Here is a 19,009-nt window from a genome sequence, read left to right on the forward strand (position 1 = left end):
TACAGGCTCACAGCTTTAAATATGAGTGTGCAACACAAATGCAAGAGAATATGTACAGGAACCTCTGGAAAATACTACATTTTGTGGTCACAGGCATAGATCTGATGCTTTCTCTGCTGCCCCATCTGCACTGGTAGTAGTAACGACGCTTATGTGTTTTCAGTGCTCATCAGTGACGATGTTGCACCACCTAAGATTTAGCTATGATGACAGAGCAGTTTTTTTCATGCCCTGCAATTCGACTACTACATCTGTGCAGCCATGCTGCCTGTCCCAAGTTAAACCACTGCAGGAAACCTCTGGGCAGGAAGCCTGAACAGGTAGGAAGTATTGCCTAAGGAGCAAACAACACATCATAAGGGTATTGAGGGTGACACAAGGCAACATAACGCAGAGCGTCCCACATCAGAGCAGTTGAGAGCCTGCAGAGCCACCACAATGTAAGCACAACCAGGGATTGTGGGGGGCAGTCAGTCCGACGATATAACAGCATTAAAACTCGTGTGAGAATGCAGATGGCGTTACCTGCCAGGATGTCTGTTTTGATTAGTCACTATAGTTTTAAATTATGCATCAGTCATGCCCCAGACAAGATGCTTTCAGAGACAGCTGCACTTCCAAACACTGACCTATGCACCTTGCTACAGCCAAGCACAAGCACCCTACACCTCATGGCTGAAGCTAGCTCACATAGGACTGCTATGCAGAGGGCTTGATCGTAGCCACTGCAAGCAAGCACTGTGCAAGGCAAAAGCTGACCACCGCGCAGGAAGGCTGCGGCGGAACTGCATGTTACAACCTACATTTTTTAGGCAGATAGGAAAGGGCACGTTCAAGCTGCATGCTCTGGCCAGTGATTAAAATGACACCTCAGACACTGTGGTGCTCTCCTACCCTGCTCCTTTTTAATCCTACATGCTTGAGTATAAGAGATGGGACATGCGAGAAGGTTGCCCAGGGCTGAGGACCGTGCTCCAGCAAAGCTCCCAGTTTAGTGTTAATTCCCTCATACTTCCACTGACACAGACTTGCAAGGCAGCTGTAACATATACAGCTCACCTCCATGTAACAACGTGCAATGAACTGGAGCTCCCACTCATCCCTCACCCACACCTTGACGGGCCAATGTTTTCTAAGCCACCCAGCACTGGGTGCTTCCAACACCTCAAACTCAGAAAGACCACTTACAGGATCTTCGCATGGGCTTTGGTGCTGGTCACCAGTGTTAGATACAGCTCATTCTCATAGTGAGGGATGTCATCACAGTAAACAGCTTCTCCACATGCTTGTTTGGCTGCCGAGACGTGCATCAGAGGCCGGCCCACCATATCTTCAACTGCCTGTCCCCTGGGCACTTCCTGGAGTAAAACACGTGATTTACTACGGCTGCTCACATTGCTGGGGGCAGAAGCATTGATGGGAGAGCAAAAGGCACTGGGAGACATTCTGTGGAGATGGGGAATGGGATGGGGGCTCTGTCCTGTGTGAAAGGAAGGTAAACAAGATGCAGTGGCGGCACAGAGCAGGCCGTAGAGAAAGAAATGAAAGGGATTTGGCTTTTGAAACTATGAAAGAGAAAGGTTTGATGTGATAGCTTGCATAAAAGTTCTGAAGTCAGCTTGTACTCTCAAAGCTGAAGAGAACAGCTCATTAACGGAGAAGTAAGGAAGAAGATGTATCCTGAATCTTAGGCCTGAGAGATGCAAAGAAAGGCAGGCTGTAACTGAGGAAAGCAGAAGGGCAATTTCAGTTCAGATATGGAGCTGGCTGCAGATGGAAAGCACTACCCACATGATTTTTATGAAGCTGTACACATCAGGGACGGTCAAAAAAAAACATTGTATCCTAAAGCAAGGAAGGGACTGAGACCCATATACAAGCCTCAGGAATGGCATTATGTAAGTTCACGTATTGCTTATACTCAGGGAGACAACAAGGTAAGAAGCACAGTTTGAGCTGCATAAAAGTCTTTGTCTGTGTCACACAGGTACTGCTACTTACTTGGAAGAGCTGGGCATTTGCAATGGGATCTTTGTGAAACAGCTCTGTAGCACTGATGTAGTTCGAGGGGACAGGCTCACACAGATTGTTCTGCCAGAGACACATTAAAGAACAGTCATCTTCCCTGCCAGTCCATTTCTCACATTCCCCTGTAGCCCAGGATATTCTCCATCCTCCAGTGAAGATAATTCATTTTTTACTGGGTGAAAGGCAAATAGGCTCTGTGCAAAGAATACCCACAGACCCACGAGAGCAGGGGAGAAGTCCAGGAATCTCCCTGTGAACCCACAGATCAGCATCCTTCCACAGCAAGGTGGGGATGCCAAGAGGAAGCAAGGGGGACGACACACCAGTCACTGTCAGGCAGGTAAGGAGTAGAGAAGCTCTGGCAGCTATTGCAACATAGAGTTTGTTATCAGGTATGACTGTGCTTGAATGTGAACCCTCCCCATGCCTTCCCCACCGAGACATCACGTACAGGTCCTCCTTCCCCAAATCTGCCTTCCCTAGCAGCACTCACAGTGCCATTGTGGTCCTTGCTCAGTTTCTGAAGGACTGTCAGGTAGAACTTGAAGAAGAAGCTGAGCGTGAGTGTGCGTCGGAAATCCACCATCCCACCAGGTGCAGAAGGAGACAGATCCATCTCCCCGGACAGTGAGCGGCAGGCATCCTGCAGCAGCTTCTCATTCCAGTCTCTGCAAGGGAACAAAGGTGACACAGAGACCTCGCTCAGCACTAAATATCACTGGGGCGGACCAACTCTTCTGACATGGCAGCCCCACAAGCTCTCAAGCAACAGCCACTTGCTCTACCTCTGTTTATAGTACAGGTGTCAGCTTTGCTCTCCTCTTGGGCTCATTTAATCTTTTCTAAAAACGTGGCAAAGCTATTAATTTATAAAAGTGACAATTTCTAAGTCCAGTTTGAAAGAAAATCAGTTTTGTAGGTCATGCCCACACCTAACTTCTGCCCATCAACAGATGAGTGAATTTATCAAGGAAATAACTCTCTGAATGAAAGACTGACATGGATCTTTAAGGGTAAGGAGTCCTGGAGGAAGCAAGGCATCACACAAAACGCAGACTGATGCAGAAGTGTAGCTACACTTCTTCCCCTTTCTCCTTCTGTGTACTATCAGAGAGGATTTCAGGTATCTGAGCTACACCTGTGAGAATCAGCACCATTCCATTAGACAGCCTTTCTGTCACAGCAAAAGTCCTCCCTGCCAGTGAGATCCTGGCAAGTTTTTAGTGCCAGGACAGTTGTAGGAGCCATTCCTCCATAGCTTAGTTTTATCTCCTCCACTCGGCTAGTGCCATCTTGGAACCGGACTCTCATCCCACAGGTCACAATAGCAATATCATCCTCCCGACGGGAAGCCTGCTTGAAAGCTGAGAAGTATTCACCCTAGAAGACGGGAAAATATTTCTTTATTCTTGGCATGCTTTGGAACGTAAATACGGACAAGCTGTTAAGGTATCTCTACACAGATGAGCTGTTTCAGGGAACTGTATCTCGCAGAGCCAAGCAGGACATGTTTGTTCAGGCAGCACTGTATACTTTTTACATGATTCAACAATTAATTCAGATGTATTAGATCAGTGGTTATTAGCCAACCTAGTACTGTACAGGAAATAAGTGTTAACAGAGATCTGCTCATACTTTTCACATTTTTTCCCTATCTGGAGAGGAAGAACCAGGACATATTTTTTGACATAAACTAGCTTACAGTTCCTCAGCAACTTTCTTTCTCCCAGGCTGCTAAGCTAGAAGCCTAATCAGTACAACTCATATCCTAAACCCCTCCCCTTCAGAAGTCTTTGAACTCTGCAAGAACTGAAATCAATAACCACAAATGTCTCACAGTTCTAGAACGGACCAGACTGACGAATATAAGAAAATTTAAATCTGTTACTGCAAATAAAATTCTCAGTCCTCTGCTGATGTCCACAGAGCAAGGAAATTCTTTTAAATGCACCAGCAACTACAACTCACAAAACTCAGCAGCTCTCTTATGAAGACTGGCAGTAAATATGAGATTAACACTCTACTGGTATACACCGAGTGACAGTGTCACCCTGGAGTCACAGTACAGTCAGTTTTTCCCCTTGCCCATCCTACAGATTACAACAAATTGCTGTTCAGGCATCCTGCAGACTGCAAGCAATCAGATCCAACAACTCTGCATGGCCCTTCTGGAGAGTTTCCTGACAAGTTTCTTCTCTAATAGCTTAGCCAAGTGACTCTGCACAGCACAGCAGCCTGTTTCATTAATTATTTCTAATTAGAAGTGGACAGCAATTATTTCATTATTGTAAAGAACAATTCCTCTATTGTTGGCAATGGGAACAGTTTCACAAGAGGGCCCTTCTGTGCACTGAGAACTTGTTACTGGAGATATAACTGAAGGGTCTGTTTCACTTCCTGAATTCAAGTAATTAGTGGACAGCCAGCAGATAATAGCAGAGGAGCATCTATAGCATCCTCCCAATGAAGACATTCTGACACTTTGCTGTTAAACCAATTAGCTTTCAAAGACGAGAAAAAGCAGCCTCTTACTGCTTGCTTCAGAAATTTCCAATAACATGATTGCAAGAAGAGGGCAATATGTGCCTTCACTCCTCACAGGACATCTTCGTTTTCTTGGTACAGAAAAGTCTCAGTACACCACCATGGAATATAGAGACAAACAATGGATGAAGCGTGAAGGATACTAATTTAGAGGATGAAGTAAGACTTCATGACCACTTTCTGTCTCTTCAGCAGGGCAAAAACTGTGGCACTATGAGCCTATGATGACAATACTGAGCAAACAGTAGGTTAAGATTGTTTTCCAAAGATAGAAATATATAGGCATTGTGTTGACAGGTTTTTTTCTACTTGACAACCAGTAAATGTCTATGTGATACAGAACACTATTATCATAAAAAGTAAGTAACAGTGACAAACATGATAGAAAAAAGATGTATGCAAGGGAAAGGACATGAAAAACTGATGGTTACCAAGTGACAAATTAACACAAGTGGTGCATAAATTTTGTGAACATTATCAGGAACAGAAGAGAAAGAAGGTTGTTAAATAAAGGATATGTCCTGTTCTAGGAATGCCTTGCTATATACAAAAAGCTATGCAGTTTTATTTTCTGGAGTTTGGTTATATTTTCTCTTTAATCCCATGAGCTGTTGCCTTTTCTAAATACTGTCTTTTCTCAGCTGCAATCCCCTTATAAATATAGACTCAAAAATCTTCATTCCCTGAATAGCTTAAATATCTGACCAAAAGAAACTAGGAGGAGGAAAAAGGTGTTACCCCCTCTCCCTTAACAGCATCTCTGTGATAAAGCCTACCCTGAGTTCGGTCCCCCAGCAGTAACACTGAATTGTCTAAACGGCTAAACTACCTTAGTCTAATTGTGTCTCTTGTTCGGCCAGTCTTACCCTCACTGTGACATGTCACATCGATGAAAGAAGTAAAATCAGTTTTAAACATAAACCAAAAAAATTTATCTAGCTGAGTGCTGATACAGCCCTGCTGTGTTTTCCCTTGTAAGGAAATCACAGTTCCAGAAGACTTTGCCTGCCACATGCCAGCACCTTCAGACATCTCCTGAAGAACTTTAGTCTCCCTGACTTCATGTTTGTGAGCAAAGATCAGCCAAGAAACCATGAAGTAGAAAGTTCAAAAGTTGTTTTAGTTTTTCAGATCAATGAGCTGCATATAACCTAGGGATGAAGCCATTGCCCCGCTGGTAAACATTTGTTTGTTTTGTGAAATTGCCACATGACTGTCATATGGGTGAATATGGTGTTTTCCATTGACTACCTCAAGCATGTTTCTCATTTTGGCAAAAAGTAATGCTTCCTGCAATTATCACAAGATCAAAGAAGAATCACTCAGAAATAGATGGGAAAACACCATAAATAAAATAGCTGTGTTCCCTTAGTAATTAGATATAAAAATTAGAGAGGATGGACAAAGGATTTATTGGTTCTATCCCATAATATGTTAGCATTTCAAATAAATTGGTGTTTTCCATTTATAAAGAAAACGTGTCACTACAGTATGAATCCTTGCATCTTATAACTTGTAGCCTCAAGCTCTAAAAAGGTACCTTCACAGCCATGAAATTACAGTCTGATATTCTCAGCCCTAAAGGGGGAAAAAAGACATTTTTTTCCTCTTAGACTCTCTGAATCTGTTATGGTTCATGCTGCTACAGAAGTGTTCATTTTTCTATATGAGGGAAGTTCTGCAGGCTCATTTGAGGTTGCAAATCCACATTGCCAAAATGCCCTAAAAGTCAGTCCTTGTGGTTTCAGTCTTGCAAGACAAGGATGCAGAAACTGAACTTCCCCTCTCATCCATACACGCTTTTTTCCCATTTCAGTTCACAGAAATGAAGCAAGAACATTGGGAACCTTAACTTAATTTTACTTCAGGAACTGCTAGCATTTTTGCTGTGTTGTTTTGCAAACAAAACTTAGACCTCCAGGAACATCACTTTGTCACCTTTCATCATTGCTGAATGCACTTGAAAAGCTTCAGGCAATGAAGTGAAATTTATATTTCTTGCACTAGAAAGCTTCTTGGGCTTACCATACATTATCACAGAGCCCAACTCCCCTTGCTTGTCAAAGAGTATGTTGCCAGATTTACACCAAATAATTTACTTGCTTCCTGCTCCACTTGGGACTATGTAAGCATTTGGAGGTCAATCTCCAAGGAAAAAATGCCAAACATTGAAAATAACACTCAAACAACAGTATTTTAGCTCCATGGACTTTGAAGTCTTTTCCTACAAGCTTACCTTCTTGCTGTAGGGTATTTCAACGGAGAGAAGTATTTCTTCAGGCTTAACGATTGTTTTTCTGTATCCAGTGAAAAACTTCTCATCCATTGTGATAGTCCTTTTGCCCTCTGTAGAGCAAGGGGAGATCAGTGGTGGATGAATAAATAACTCGGATGAGGAATGGCAATAGTATGTGTGAAAGAGCCTTCAACCTACACAAATCACTCTTGATACAATATCAGTTTTCATTTTTCCACCCTCTTTCACCAAACCAGGAAGGATTTTCTCAGCTTTACTTTGGTCCTTATGGAATCTATGACAGCTTCTGCCTGCATATGAAGTTTTATTTGCACAGGAACTGATAAGAGAGACCTCCCTCCTTCTTTATCTGATTAAAGCTGATCCTCCAAGTGAACCAGTTTCCAACATCCCAATGTAATTCCCTCTTTCCCCTTTCCTTAGCCTGCACACAAACCGGTACAAAAGAAAGTCACTGATCAGACAGTCCTCTTACTTCAAGGATCCTATTTCAAAAAAATTCTTCCTAAGAACAAATATAAATTGAGACATTTGGCTTTCTTCATGGGAAAAAAAAAATAAATAAAGCCAAAACAAATTTAAATCTTTATCTAAAAAATCCACAAGGATCAAGGTATGAGAGTGACAGAAACAAATTCTTGCCTATTTTCCTGAATAGATATCTTCAACCAGCTCTTCACAAGGATGTGTCCAAGTACATACACAGCACCAGAGATACACTCTGGCACAGAAGTTTAAAATTCTTTAGGAAGCCAACCTTATGCCTAGCCTTAGCACTTCAGCCTCAAAAAAAGGCAAAACCCCTGAAGACTCAGACTAAGCCTATTTTATGTAATGTTAACTTCCACTTTAAAGTTCTGACCTGACGTAACAATCCATGGCAGAGGACTGTTGACTGTCCCATGAGGAAATGTAAATAACTTACCAGTTGACACCAGAGTCAGTTTGCTTCCACTTGCCATTAACACAGGATTTAAGTCAGAAATTGGGCTTGCTGTCATTATGTTCCCACCAAGAGCCTAGAGTGATAATATATGCATCAGATAAATATTAAAAAACCTGAAGATACAGCCATAGCATCTGGTAATCCTTCATTACTCCATACACAGTGCACTAGAGTTTAGCTCTGCTTGAGTTTGCTTTGATAAATTCTTTTTGCTCACTCAGCAATTTTAGACCATTAATGAAGTGGGAAAAGATAAAACCCATTAAATCAATTGCTGTCCCAGTCAATACTAATGTTTGCTTAAACAGATTTAAGAACAGTCTTTGAGTAATACATCAAAACCACCTTGTGCTCAAAACACATATGCCCAACAGTGCCAAAATTCAATCACTGTAGCTGCAATTAAGGGAAGATCCATGAAAGTACAGAGCACCTTTTCAGTAACATTCAGGATCCCAAGTTTTTTGGCTGCAGTACAAATGTATGGCACAGTATCTTGTGGAACAAAATTTTGTGTTTAGTGGGTTGGTTCATCTGCTTGATTGATATTTTTTTTCTTTTAATATACAGAGTTCAAACACACTGAACCAAGCTCCTTTTTCTCTTCAAACTAGACAAAAATCTGCAATATCTGATGCATTAACACTGACTACCATAGTTGTACTGGCAAAAAAATACACACCTGCTTCTTTGAAGTTTGTCAGGCAATGTAAATACATTTTTGTTAAATTATTCAAATCTCACTACAGTTTCCCCACTTATCCTGATAATAACAATGGAAGACCTGGAAAACTGTCACATTTCCCTCGCTTGCTGAATCTGTGATATCAGTGTAGCACAGACACCAGCTGAGACCGTGCTGGTATCAGTTCCTGGGGTTGGTTTATGCGTACTAGCTTCTTCACCAAGGTTTGCAAATGTTCTCGTGCGAGAAGCACAAGGCACATCAACATTGGATGAGGCAGGGCAGCTCCTCAGACTGAGCTTTCAATTCCAGTCCCTGATGCTACTGAGAGTCACTTACCGCAACGTTCCTGATCTGTGGCCCTGCAAACCACCGCAGCTGTTCAAGGACAGCCTGGAAGACCTCTGTTTTGTAAGGGGGAAGCTCTGCCACTGCTTTTCTCAGCACTTCCTCTACTGAGCTCAGGGTACAGGCAGCGCCAAAGGTGACCCCTGTAAACAAACAAATTAAAAGAATTGTTCTCTCAAACATCAAGGTACAGGAGGATGGTCATAACTGTCTACAGAGCTTACAAGCCACTGAGTTTAACTAGACAGCAGTGTTTAGAGAAGACATGCAGTCACACTAGACTATTTTGTATGCACTATATGTAACCATCACATCCTCAGAACAAAATTCACCTTTCAATCACAGCTCATGCTCCTACTGCTTCTCACATGACAGTAAGCCACCACCTTTTTGCCTCAGTGTATCATGAACAATGTTGCCTTCCTACAGGTATTTGTCCTTTGGGAAGCGAACTCCAACTCCTCTCCAGCTTCCACACCTTAAACGCGCTACCAGGCATTGGGCCACACGCACTTTTATCTTAATTACTTCTCACTATTTGTAAGGTTGACCTGTTTCCACCACAAAGATAAATACAATACTTAGTCACTTAGACTGCCAAATCCAGCATCTTTCCCCCAGTTACTAGTATTAATATTTTTCTAAATAAAAAGATCGCTCATTGAAACCCATTATTATCCCAGTTAATACAGGTAAAAACAGATAGAATGTCTAATACACCTTCTAGTGAAAGCTCTTTGATTTTCAAATTATTTTTACATATCACTTGCTTGATTCCCTGCGTGGGAGAGGTATTAATGAATACAGAAGGAAGTTTTTAATCTGGGGATTTGCCTTTGTGTCCTCTTTATTATTCCATAGAGTCCCCACTGGCTTCACAGGCATCCTGGCTCTTTTTTGCTCACCTGTTTCAGTGTGCTGGACAGCGTTCATATCAGAGATCCATGCTGGTGCTATTATCACTGGATACAACATGTTCTTTAACCTCATCTCAATACCTTAAGGAAAAGTAAGACTCCTTCAGTTACACCCAGGTGACGGGAAGCCTCAGTTAACTGTTTCCCAATTAAATGGCAGCAGGCCTATTAAAGAGTCAGTCCACTGACCATCTGTTACACAGATTTTATAAGGTCACAGAGACATCAGACTAAAAGCTGTTTTCCACTAACAGCAGAATTCTCATAGGGAAGTTTGAGAGACACTTTTCTAGGCTTATAATAGCCTTAAATACACTGTTTAGCACTTGTGTAACCTGGCTATTGTTGTACATACTCCTTCAGGAAAGAACAATGAATACAATGAACCATACAAAGTTTGGGGATTGTGTCCTGAACCCATTGCTCAGGATAACAGAATTACTAAATACGTCTGAACTCTCCTCCTCAGCAGTTATGTTTGCAGAGGAACATATTTTGGGGGAAAAAACAGTAAGATTTCAAGTCTTGAGAGTTTACTCAGTGAAAAATCTTTCAAAACACAGGTTTCACAACTGAATTAATTTGATTATGAGAACATTTTACTCTGTGCCACTCTCCTCTTCTCAAAATGCCACAAAACTAGCACAAAAGCTCAGAGGTCTAGATAAGCAATTTTTTCACTCGACACAGCAAAGAAAAGGGAAAAAACATTCACTGTGAGATTAATCTACCCGAAGAAAATTTGTTCCTACATATGACCTGAAGATTAAACAGCTATTTAACAGCAATGGCATGAAGGAGGTTTACATTTGCACTGTTCTCACAAAACACTCCATGCAAGTTTTCCAACCGCTCATAATGAGCATCAGCTCTTCCTCTTACCCACTTCTGTGTTCCCCACAACGAGCTTGGCATTGGGGTACTGGGATTTGAGAGCCACCAATTCCTTGAGAGTTGTAGGCTGGATCCACATCACACGCTCGCCTTTGAAACACAGCTGTTTCTGCTGTTTGTTACTCTGAGTCTGCAAAAGTGAATTCAGATCGAGCTCAGACCCTACATCAAGCCGAGAATCCCTGTTCACACACTGCCCATGCCTATGCCAGGCACCACCTCAGCCAAGTTACTGTCAGGTGGCTGCAATATCCACACTGTTGTTGTCAGTTAGCCATTCCCCATCCTTCTGCTAGCAGTGATGAGTCTTTTTCATGCTGACAAAAGTTTTCCCTTCCTGATATTACCAGCCGCATCCTGCTGCCACAACTGCCGAGCAAGAGCTCTGCCAGCAAGCTCCATCTGAGCAAAGTTCTGGTCAGTGCCTGTGCCTTCAGCCATCTTAGAAGTAACGGGTTTTCCATTCTCACCTCACTGCAAATACGTCAGTCTTTAGCACTGCTGAATTTGAGTTACCAGCTGTAAGGCCAAATTCTGGTTCCCTTTTTAATTCCTTCATCCAGTGACTGAAGAAAACAGTCTAACATGGCTGCCTCCCAGCAACATCAGATCAACGCTTAGGCAGGAGAACATTTTAAAGAAGAAACAGGGGGGACCCATCTCAAGCTAAATATGTATTATGCCATGGTCTGTGAGAACCTGCTCATGCTCACGACACATTTAGGCTGGGTGCAGCAGCAGAACTAATGACTGAATTTCAGTTGTTTGTTAAATGTGAAGGAAGATGCCGATGTGCCATGTGCTAGACCAGATTCCTATCTGGGACACATTTGCTTCAAGGAAAACTACACAAAAAAAGGCAGGAATGAAATAGGGAGATAAACTAATCTCACCTAACTTTTTATGTCAGTGTGAGTCAGCCAACTTCTCTTGCTACATTGAGTAGAGAGAAGTTGGTGCTTTCTATGCTATAGGGTCTCCCCGGAGCCTTCTCTTCTCCAGGCTGAACAACCCCAACTCTCTCAGCCTGTCCTTGTATGGGAGGTGCTCCAGCCTTGTGGCCTCCTCTGGACCCACTCCAACAGGTCCATGTCCTTCCTGTGCTGAGGACTCCAGAGCTGGCAACTGTACTCCAGGTGAGGTCTCACAAGAGTGGAGTAGAGGGGAAGAATCACCTCCCTTGACCTGCTGGTCCCGCTGTGTTTGATGCAGCCCACAATACAGTTGGCTTTCTGGGCTGCAAGCACACATTGCCAGGTCACATTAAGCTTCTCATCAACCAACACCCCCAAGTCCTTCTCTTCAGGGCTGCTCTCAAGCCATTCTCCTCCCAGCTCTGTCTGTCCTTGAATTCAGCTACAACCCAGAGCTCCTACTTCTTCTCCTACACTAAAGGAAACACAGGGCAATTAGCTCAGACACAGCTGTATTTAATGTGGAAATTCATATCTGACCTAGTAAATTGAAATCTAGATGTCAGCCACTGTTCCACCCCTGGATAGGCAGTGACTAGAAAGGAAGGCCACCCAAGAGCAGGTACGTATGGTGAGAAACAGAGAGGAAAGCCAGCCAGTTGGGGCAGGCACTTGGCCTGCATATCTTTTAAGCAATTCTGGCTTAAAGGACTTCCCTTTTATAAAACGGGGAAGCGTTCATGCCCGTGCATCATCTTTTATGAGCAGCCAGCTTTGCACTGACATTTCCTCAGGGCAGAGACACTACAAACACTCAAACCCTGTGCAGAACAACGAAGCCAATGAACCACATACTATTTTTTTTTTTTTAATGAACTTACCATTAACTCTGGTGGGAAGATTGGCTCCTGTGTAGGATCCAACGGCTGGAACTCAGAAGAATTGAAGAGGCTGGAGGACATCATTGTCTGTGACAGAGAAAATGCAAATGGCTGGGCAGCAGAGAAGAAAGCTATCTACATACAATCCTAAATCATTCCTCTTTCCAGTCAAATCCATATTACTATTTAATGGAGCAAAGAATGGCAAGGAGAATGAAAAGATGCCATCTAATCCAGTGTCTCAGGTTCTTCAGTCATATTTTTTCTGATCACAATGCGTGTCTGGTCGGAAACCTTTTGCCAATCAAAAGCGACATCACTTCCACATTGGCATGTTAAATTACATGAAAGGTGCCTTTTCTGAGTTAAGACCAGCATAGAATATAAATTAGTCTAAACTGTTCTGCATAAATACAGCTAAATTAAAAGCATTGGGATTTGCCACAGAACAAGCCAGAGCTAAGATTTCAAAACATCAGAAATAGAGAAAAAAATAGTAGTTGAGAGGCACCTTACCACATTGTCTTCTTTTCCATTCATGCAGCAGCCTGGACCATTGGCTTTTCCTCCACAGCAGCCCCCATTCTGAAGAAGAAACATGCATGCTTCAGCTATTCTACAAAAATCAAAACATTCCAACCTTCACAGGATATATTCCTCCCCTTTTATCAATCCCTGGATTGCAGAAATTTGCAGTAACATTTTTCATTAATAAACTGCTTTGACAAAAGAATTTGAAGCAGCCTTAATTGTTGGAATATTCCACACAACACTGGATGCTTCCTAACAAAAGATCCACAGGAATTCATTGCAATTACCTGGGAAAGAATTTAATTATATTCTCTCTTTCCTAAATTCATTTATACTCACTACCTTGCGCCCTAATTCCTTGTTTTCATCCCCCCATTGTTTGTACCTCAACTGGTACATAAAATGTGATTAACTTTTTTCCTCCAGATATTCCAAAAGGTTCCAACTGTACAATTTATAGGAACGGTGCTTAAACTACTTCATTCATCACTGGACTGCAAAGCTTGGGAAAGAACATACTGGGGAATTAACTAGTTTTTAGATCTGTTTTCACAGAAACATGAATCGCTTCAATGTACCAGAAGCTGGTAACACATTGCATACATTTGTCACCATGCTGTTTCACAAAAGTGTTGCACCTCACAGATTCAGAAGGAACGTATGTAGCTCACTATTGTAAAACCTGTGTCATGACGGCTAGTCATGCTAACCAGGACAGATGCAGTCACAAAGACCAGATTGGATGGCTCTGAATATCTGCACCACACTAGAACCAGAGAGGTAACTAATATATCAAAACTGTAACACTACATTGCAACTTGAGGTTATGGCTTTTAAAATTCAGCTTACCATGCTATTTTCCCTCTCACTACGACAGCATGCAGTGCCATTGGCTACTCTGCCACAGCAATTCAAGTCCTGTGGGGACAAAAAATGTTCTGACAAAAATGTGTAGATTCTAAGGAAATGAAATAGAATTGATTCCCTTTTGAAATAAATTGATCCTGAAACAGAATTGGGAGATGGAAGGTGCCAAGCAAGTAGGTGTTTCCCTTGCCAGTGGAAGGCAGTATCCTGCAGTGTGATGGCTAGGTCATGTCCAGTCTACTGACAGATCTCTTGTTCTGGTTTAGAACTACTCTGACCATTCAGTCATATCTCTGGTTCAGCAAAAGCTGTGAGGAGACACCCAGAGAAGAGTAAAAGGGACAAGCACGTACAATACCATACCTAGTACTCTCCCAGCATCCAGTTGCATTCAGCTCAGGGGACTACCTTAGCCCAGTGTGGTTTCTGTCTCTTCAGTAACCCCCAAGCAGCGTTCCATCCAAGTACCTGCTCAGTCTCCCCTGGAGCCTGTGTAAGTTTTTGGTGCCCATAAAACCTTTCGATGAGTTCTGCAGGTACATGGTACATGGCAATCTGCCTTTGTTTTCAGCCTGACTCCTACTAGTTTCGTTTCTTGTTACCTTGCTCTTGTATTGAAAGAGGCAACAAAGAGCAGATGCCAGTCCCCATTCCACCTGCCAGTCACACTTTGATAGATTTCTATCAGAGGTCAACACAAACCACTAAATGGGGTATGTAGAGCTCCTTCCCTTCCCTGACATCTTTTTTTCCAGTCTGAAGTGTCCCAACCTTCCTCGTATGGAAGCCAGATTACCACAGATGTCACCCTTATTCCATTTCTCCGAATCTTTTCCTATTCTGCCATTCTCTGTTAGAGATGAGAGGACCAGAACTGCACAGAGTACTCAAGTGAATCAAGAGCCATGATGCAGACACGGCATGGCAGTGTTTTCTGTTTTGTTCTCTACCCTTTGATGTGTTGTTTTGACTGCTAGTGAGCGTTGAGGTGATGCTTCCACGGAACTGCCTACCACACCTTGAAGATCACCTTCCTACATGGTAATAGGAAGATGATCTTGTGTCTGCTCACAGCCTATCATTTCATTTATTAAATGAGAACTGTCTTTCACTCTGTAAATTGCTTTGCATTTATTTACCCTGAGTTTTGTATCCCATTCTATTCTCCAGTCTCTCAGGTTCACAAAGTCCTTCTGAAATTCCTCAAAGTCTGTTCCTGTCTTCACTACCCAGGTAGCTTGATATCAGTTAACTTATTTTCTCACAGTGCTAACTCTCTTTTCCACTTCATTTAGAGATATCTTGAACAGCCTTGCTGCCACCACAGGTCTCAGCAGAACTCCACCAGTTACCTCTCTCCATTGCAAAAATACACCATTTTCTCCTACCTGCCACTTCCTGCTTTTTAACCAATCTTTCATCCATACAGAGACCTTCCCTCTTACCCCATGGCTGCTTATTGTCTTTAAAAGCCTTTGGTGAGACACTGCTGAAAGCCTGTTGGAAATCCAAGTAGACTACATCAACTAGGTTTATCAACCATTTGTAATGGATCTCACTCCTGCTTGTATTCACTTTTGTTGATCGTAATTCTGGATAATAAAATTAAATTAATGGGAAGCATGCTAAATTCTTTACTTTTGATATTTAATACTAGCATAGTCCCACAAGTGGTTAGTAATCACTGAAGTATCTAATGATCTACTTTTCTTCACAGCCTCCAGCAGTCTTTCAGGAACAATGAGTCTAGAGAAAACTTATGGAAAAGCTTTGTACCTTAAGCAAACCAGCACGAGTTCAGGCCAAGAGCTATACAGCAGTGACTTCAACTTCTTTCCAGAGCTCTTTCAGCTCTGCAGATGATAATTCAGGAAAGCAACTTTTCCAGCATATTCCCCTACAGTGTGTCCCTATTTGTGCACCATACCTTTACACTTTTTCCACATTAGGGATCATCTGCAAACTGTATTATGCAGAGATGCTGAGTTTTTCAGAGATTTACAGAAAAGAACTAGAGTCTGACTACCTGTGATCCAAAAAGGGACTATTAGGCAGATCTTATAAAAATGCTCCACTTCCAGCAACTGGTGTAAAGGAGTTGGTCTTCCTACATCATTAATGCAAGAAGCACATGCAAAGGGGTCCAGAGTTGGAGCTGGGTTGTTGCGGCATGTATATCTCCTTCCTCCCCATTTCAGCTCATGGTGTATTTTAGTAACAGAGAGAAAGACAACAAGCCTTCCAGATTTTTTTCAACGTTATCTGAAGCCACTTACTTTGGCAAATGTCCTGTATCCTTCCAGAATGGGTCTGTACCCTGTACACCGACACAAGTTCCCTGCATTGCCAGAGCAAAAGGATAAAGATTTAGTGCCATTTGGCTGAGAACTCCTCTTCCTTCAGAACATTTTATTGTTTCTCCCAAAAGCTCATCAAATCTCTATAAAGCTAATGAAAAAACTAGGAGGAGAAAAATTTCAGTAGTAATCTTCCAACAATTCTACCATCCCTTTTTTGCTGAAATTTTAAACAGAAATTAATTTAGAAACAATTCAATCGGCCTTATTCAGTATTCATTTACCTCAATTGTGTGAGTCTAATCAGCATACCAACTATCCAGTCTCCTGAACTGCAAAGAGGTTGCTTCCTCCTGCATTTGATTCCCTCAGGTCACTGTGGGAAGGATGGTAATGGCTCTAACCTCAGCAATAACAGCGGCCTCGCAGATGACTTACATAGTTGGATTCTGCCCCGCTCCATCATGTATACTGCTGTCTTGGTCCTTTACTTGAGGTTGGCTGGCTCTCTGTCACCTCTGCAGGCTTTTGTGTATGCAATTAATAAATGAGGAGATGTGGAGGCTCTTATAAGCCCCCAGGGACAAGCCACCTTTTGTTCTGTGCTAAACTTAGTGGGGTCCTAATTCAAGACGGAGGCCACTTGCCCCTGCCTCAGGACAGACAATGAGCTTCTGTAAGATTTTCTGCAGGCCACTTTTGTTCACTTCATAGCATCTGGCCAGTCTCCTAGTGGAAAAGCTAGTTCTTAACCTCAAAATCATTGGCTAGCTTTAATGAGATATATTAAACAAAGGTGCACCTCTATCCCATTTGGTGAAACAGACATAACAAAAGCAGAACAGGTTGTGTCTCTGTAGGGCTATGAGTATTACCTTGGAAAGCATCTTCTATATCCTCCATTTTGGGATCAGGTTTGTTCCGAAGCAATGTATACATGGACATGACAATGCCTGGAGTGCAAAAGCCACATTGGGACCCATGACTTTTTGCTATTCTCTCCTGAGAAAAAGTAACAACAACCATTAGCTCATGATATCAAAGTGAGTTCACTGTTGTGCTTGTTTCTGTAACATCTCTGTTAAAAAAAAAAAAGGCAAACCAATCTCAGCAGAGGAGCTAAGACTATCATCAGCTGTTCTCTGACGAAATGATCAATTAATCTGTGAAGCAGACTTCAAAGAGGACAACACTCTGAAAAGTTTGCATCTAGGCTTTGCACTCCCAACGTAACTGAAGGTGACTAGAAGCCTCTGTTGAGATCAGTTTTTCAGATTTACCCTGCTAGAAAGGTTGGGGTTACCTGTATAGACCCAAGATTGAATTTCAAATCTTAACTATTAGAATCTTCAGGGGAGCTAGGGAAAAGACGACAAGCGAACAAAGGTCAGACTAGCTGCCATCCATTCATGCGTGTCTAACCTATTTTTCACCTTGTTGTTTACTGTCTCAGATATTGGCACAAGTCCTACCCACTGTACAAACTGAGATGAATCATAGTTTCCTTTAAAGGAGCAGTATCTGTGACAAAGCTGGGGCAAGTCTGCTTCCCTAAGAAGTGCATTGTAACACCTCACCAGAACAGAGCAAAGATTCGCACTCCTGTCAGTCCTCCCCACCAAGAACATTTTGTGACTCCAGAAATGTCGCTGAACCAAACTTTATTGAACCACTACAGGGAAGGTTCCTAACTATGCAACACAAGAAACCAAGGTCATTCATGGAAGGCCACAGGAGAGCCAAAATCTAACCCAGATTTCCTGTCTCCAAGTCATATAGGCTTTCACCACTAGAGTCTTCCCAGTTCCTGGGATTTGGTCCAGGATGTGGACCAAATACAGCTGCGCAGCCCTAGGACAAAAGCATTAGCAATTCATCCAGGATAGCACCAGTTGACTTGTTAGGGCATGACAGAGCTGCAACATGGACCTGGGAGTTTGATTCCATCACTTAGTCATTCCTGCAAGTAAAGACTGCTTGTGAAGAATCAGACTCCTGGCTTTAACATTATGATGGAGGTCCCAACACCCTGGAACAGGATTAATTAACATAAGAACAAAACATGGATAGAAAGTTTTAAAGTTACCAGTATGAATAGCTCACCTGGGCTGGGTGCAGCCTGGATTTTGTGTTTCCTATGCCTTCAACAGTAGTTACAGCCACATGGTGCAGGGCACAGACAGGGAAGAGGCAAGCATTGGCAGTATGGTGACTAAAATAATACATTAAGGTCATTTCATTTAACAGTGCTGATTAACAAAGGAAAAAGGGAAGAGGAGGACTGAAGAGTACTCAAACTGTAGCGGTGGGGACAGTAGGAGAACCTAAACAGATGTGATACAGGTTTAGTTACAAGCCAAATCCCACAGCACCTACTCAAAGTTCTCATCAACTTCACTTGAAGTCTAAACTCAGTACATACCATAGGTTTTGACCTAGAAATAACAACTTTAAACATTCTCATAGCATGTTAAGCTACAGAACCCATGTAAATGATTTAAAGGGGCAGACTACAAATACCAAGGTGTTATACAGCTAGCATGTCCCACTCGCAAAGTTATGTAAGAGCACAGAGCTCTTGGCTTTTTAGCTAAGAAACAGTTTCTACGTGTTACATGGGGAAAAAAGACCAGGCTGAAGATAAACAGAACAATGGTGGCAAACTTCTTATAGCAACTAGCTACTTTATTTCATTTCTATCAAGACAGCATAATGATCCTAAAGATATCCTGTTCAAGGCGTGTTACTAAACAGAATCACTAAATCAGACGATCCCAAGGTGAAGTATCTGTAAGCATTATTCCAAATACATCCAAGATTTCAGTGTTTTCCTTTCCCCACAGTAAAAATAAACCGAGGCCTGTCCCTCTGCCTTATCCCCTCTCCCCGTCCCCCCCCCC

At 42.4% G+C, this 19,009-nt stretch overlaps 1 protein-coding gene across 1 annotated transcript in view; it reads right to left on the reverse strand.

Moving 5' to 3' along the window:
• Positions 1-19,009, reverse strand: part of XDH (xanthine dehydrogenase) — a 49,836-nt gene that overhangs the window by 20,964 nt on the left and 9,863 nt on the right. The window contains exons 4-17 of the mRNA XM_010072578.1: positions 18,213-18,321; positions 16,985-17,111; positions 16,089-16,150; positions 12,931-12,999; positions 12,415-12,501; positions 10,608-10,749; positions 9,714-9,806; positions 8,800-8,951; positions 7,755-7,848; positions 6,809-6,918; positions 3,210-3,408; positions 2,522-2,694; positions 2,002-2,091; positions 1,189-1,358 (exon numbers count right to left, since the gene is read on the reverse strand). Of these exons, the coding sequence (XP_010070880.1) occupies positions 1,189-1,358; positions 2,002-2,091; positions 2,522-2,694; positions 3,210-3,408; positions 6,809-6,918; positions 7,755-7,848; positions 8,800-8,951; positions 9,714-9,806; positions 10,608-10,749; positions 12,415-12,501; positions 12,931-12,999; positions 16,089-16,150; positions 16,985-17,111; positions 18,213-18,321 (1,677 nt within the window). The remainder of the gene's footprint in view (positions 1-1,188; positions 1,359-2,001; positions 2,092-2,521; positions 2,695-3,209; positions 3,409-6,808; positions 6,919-7,754; positions 7,849-8,799; positions 8,952-9,713; positions 9,807-10,607; positions 10,750-12,414; positions 12,502-12,930; positions 13,000-16,088; positions 16,151-16,984; positions 17,112-18,212; positions 18,322-19,009) is intronic.

Source organism: Pterocles gutturalis, unplaced genomic scaffold (assembly GCF_000699245.1).
Source record: "Pterocles gutturalis isolate BGI_N339 unplaced genomic scaffold, ASM69924v1 scaffold17432, whole genome shotgun sequence".
Classification (NCBI taxonomy): domain Eukaryota; kingdom Metazoa; phylum Chordata; class Aves; order Pterocliformes; family Pteroclidae; genus Pterocles; species Pterocles gutturalis.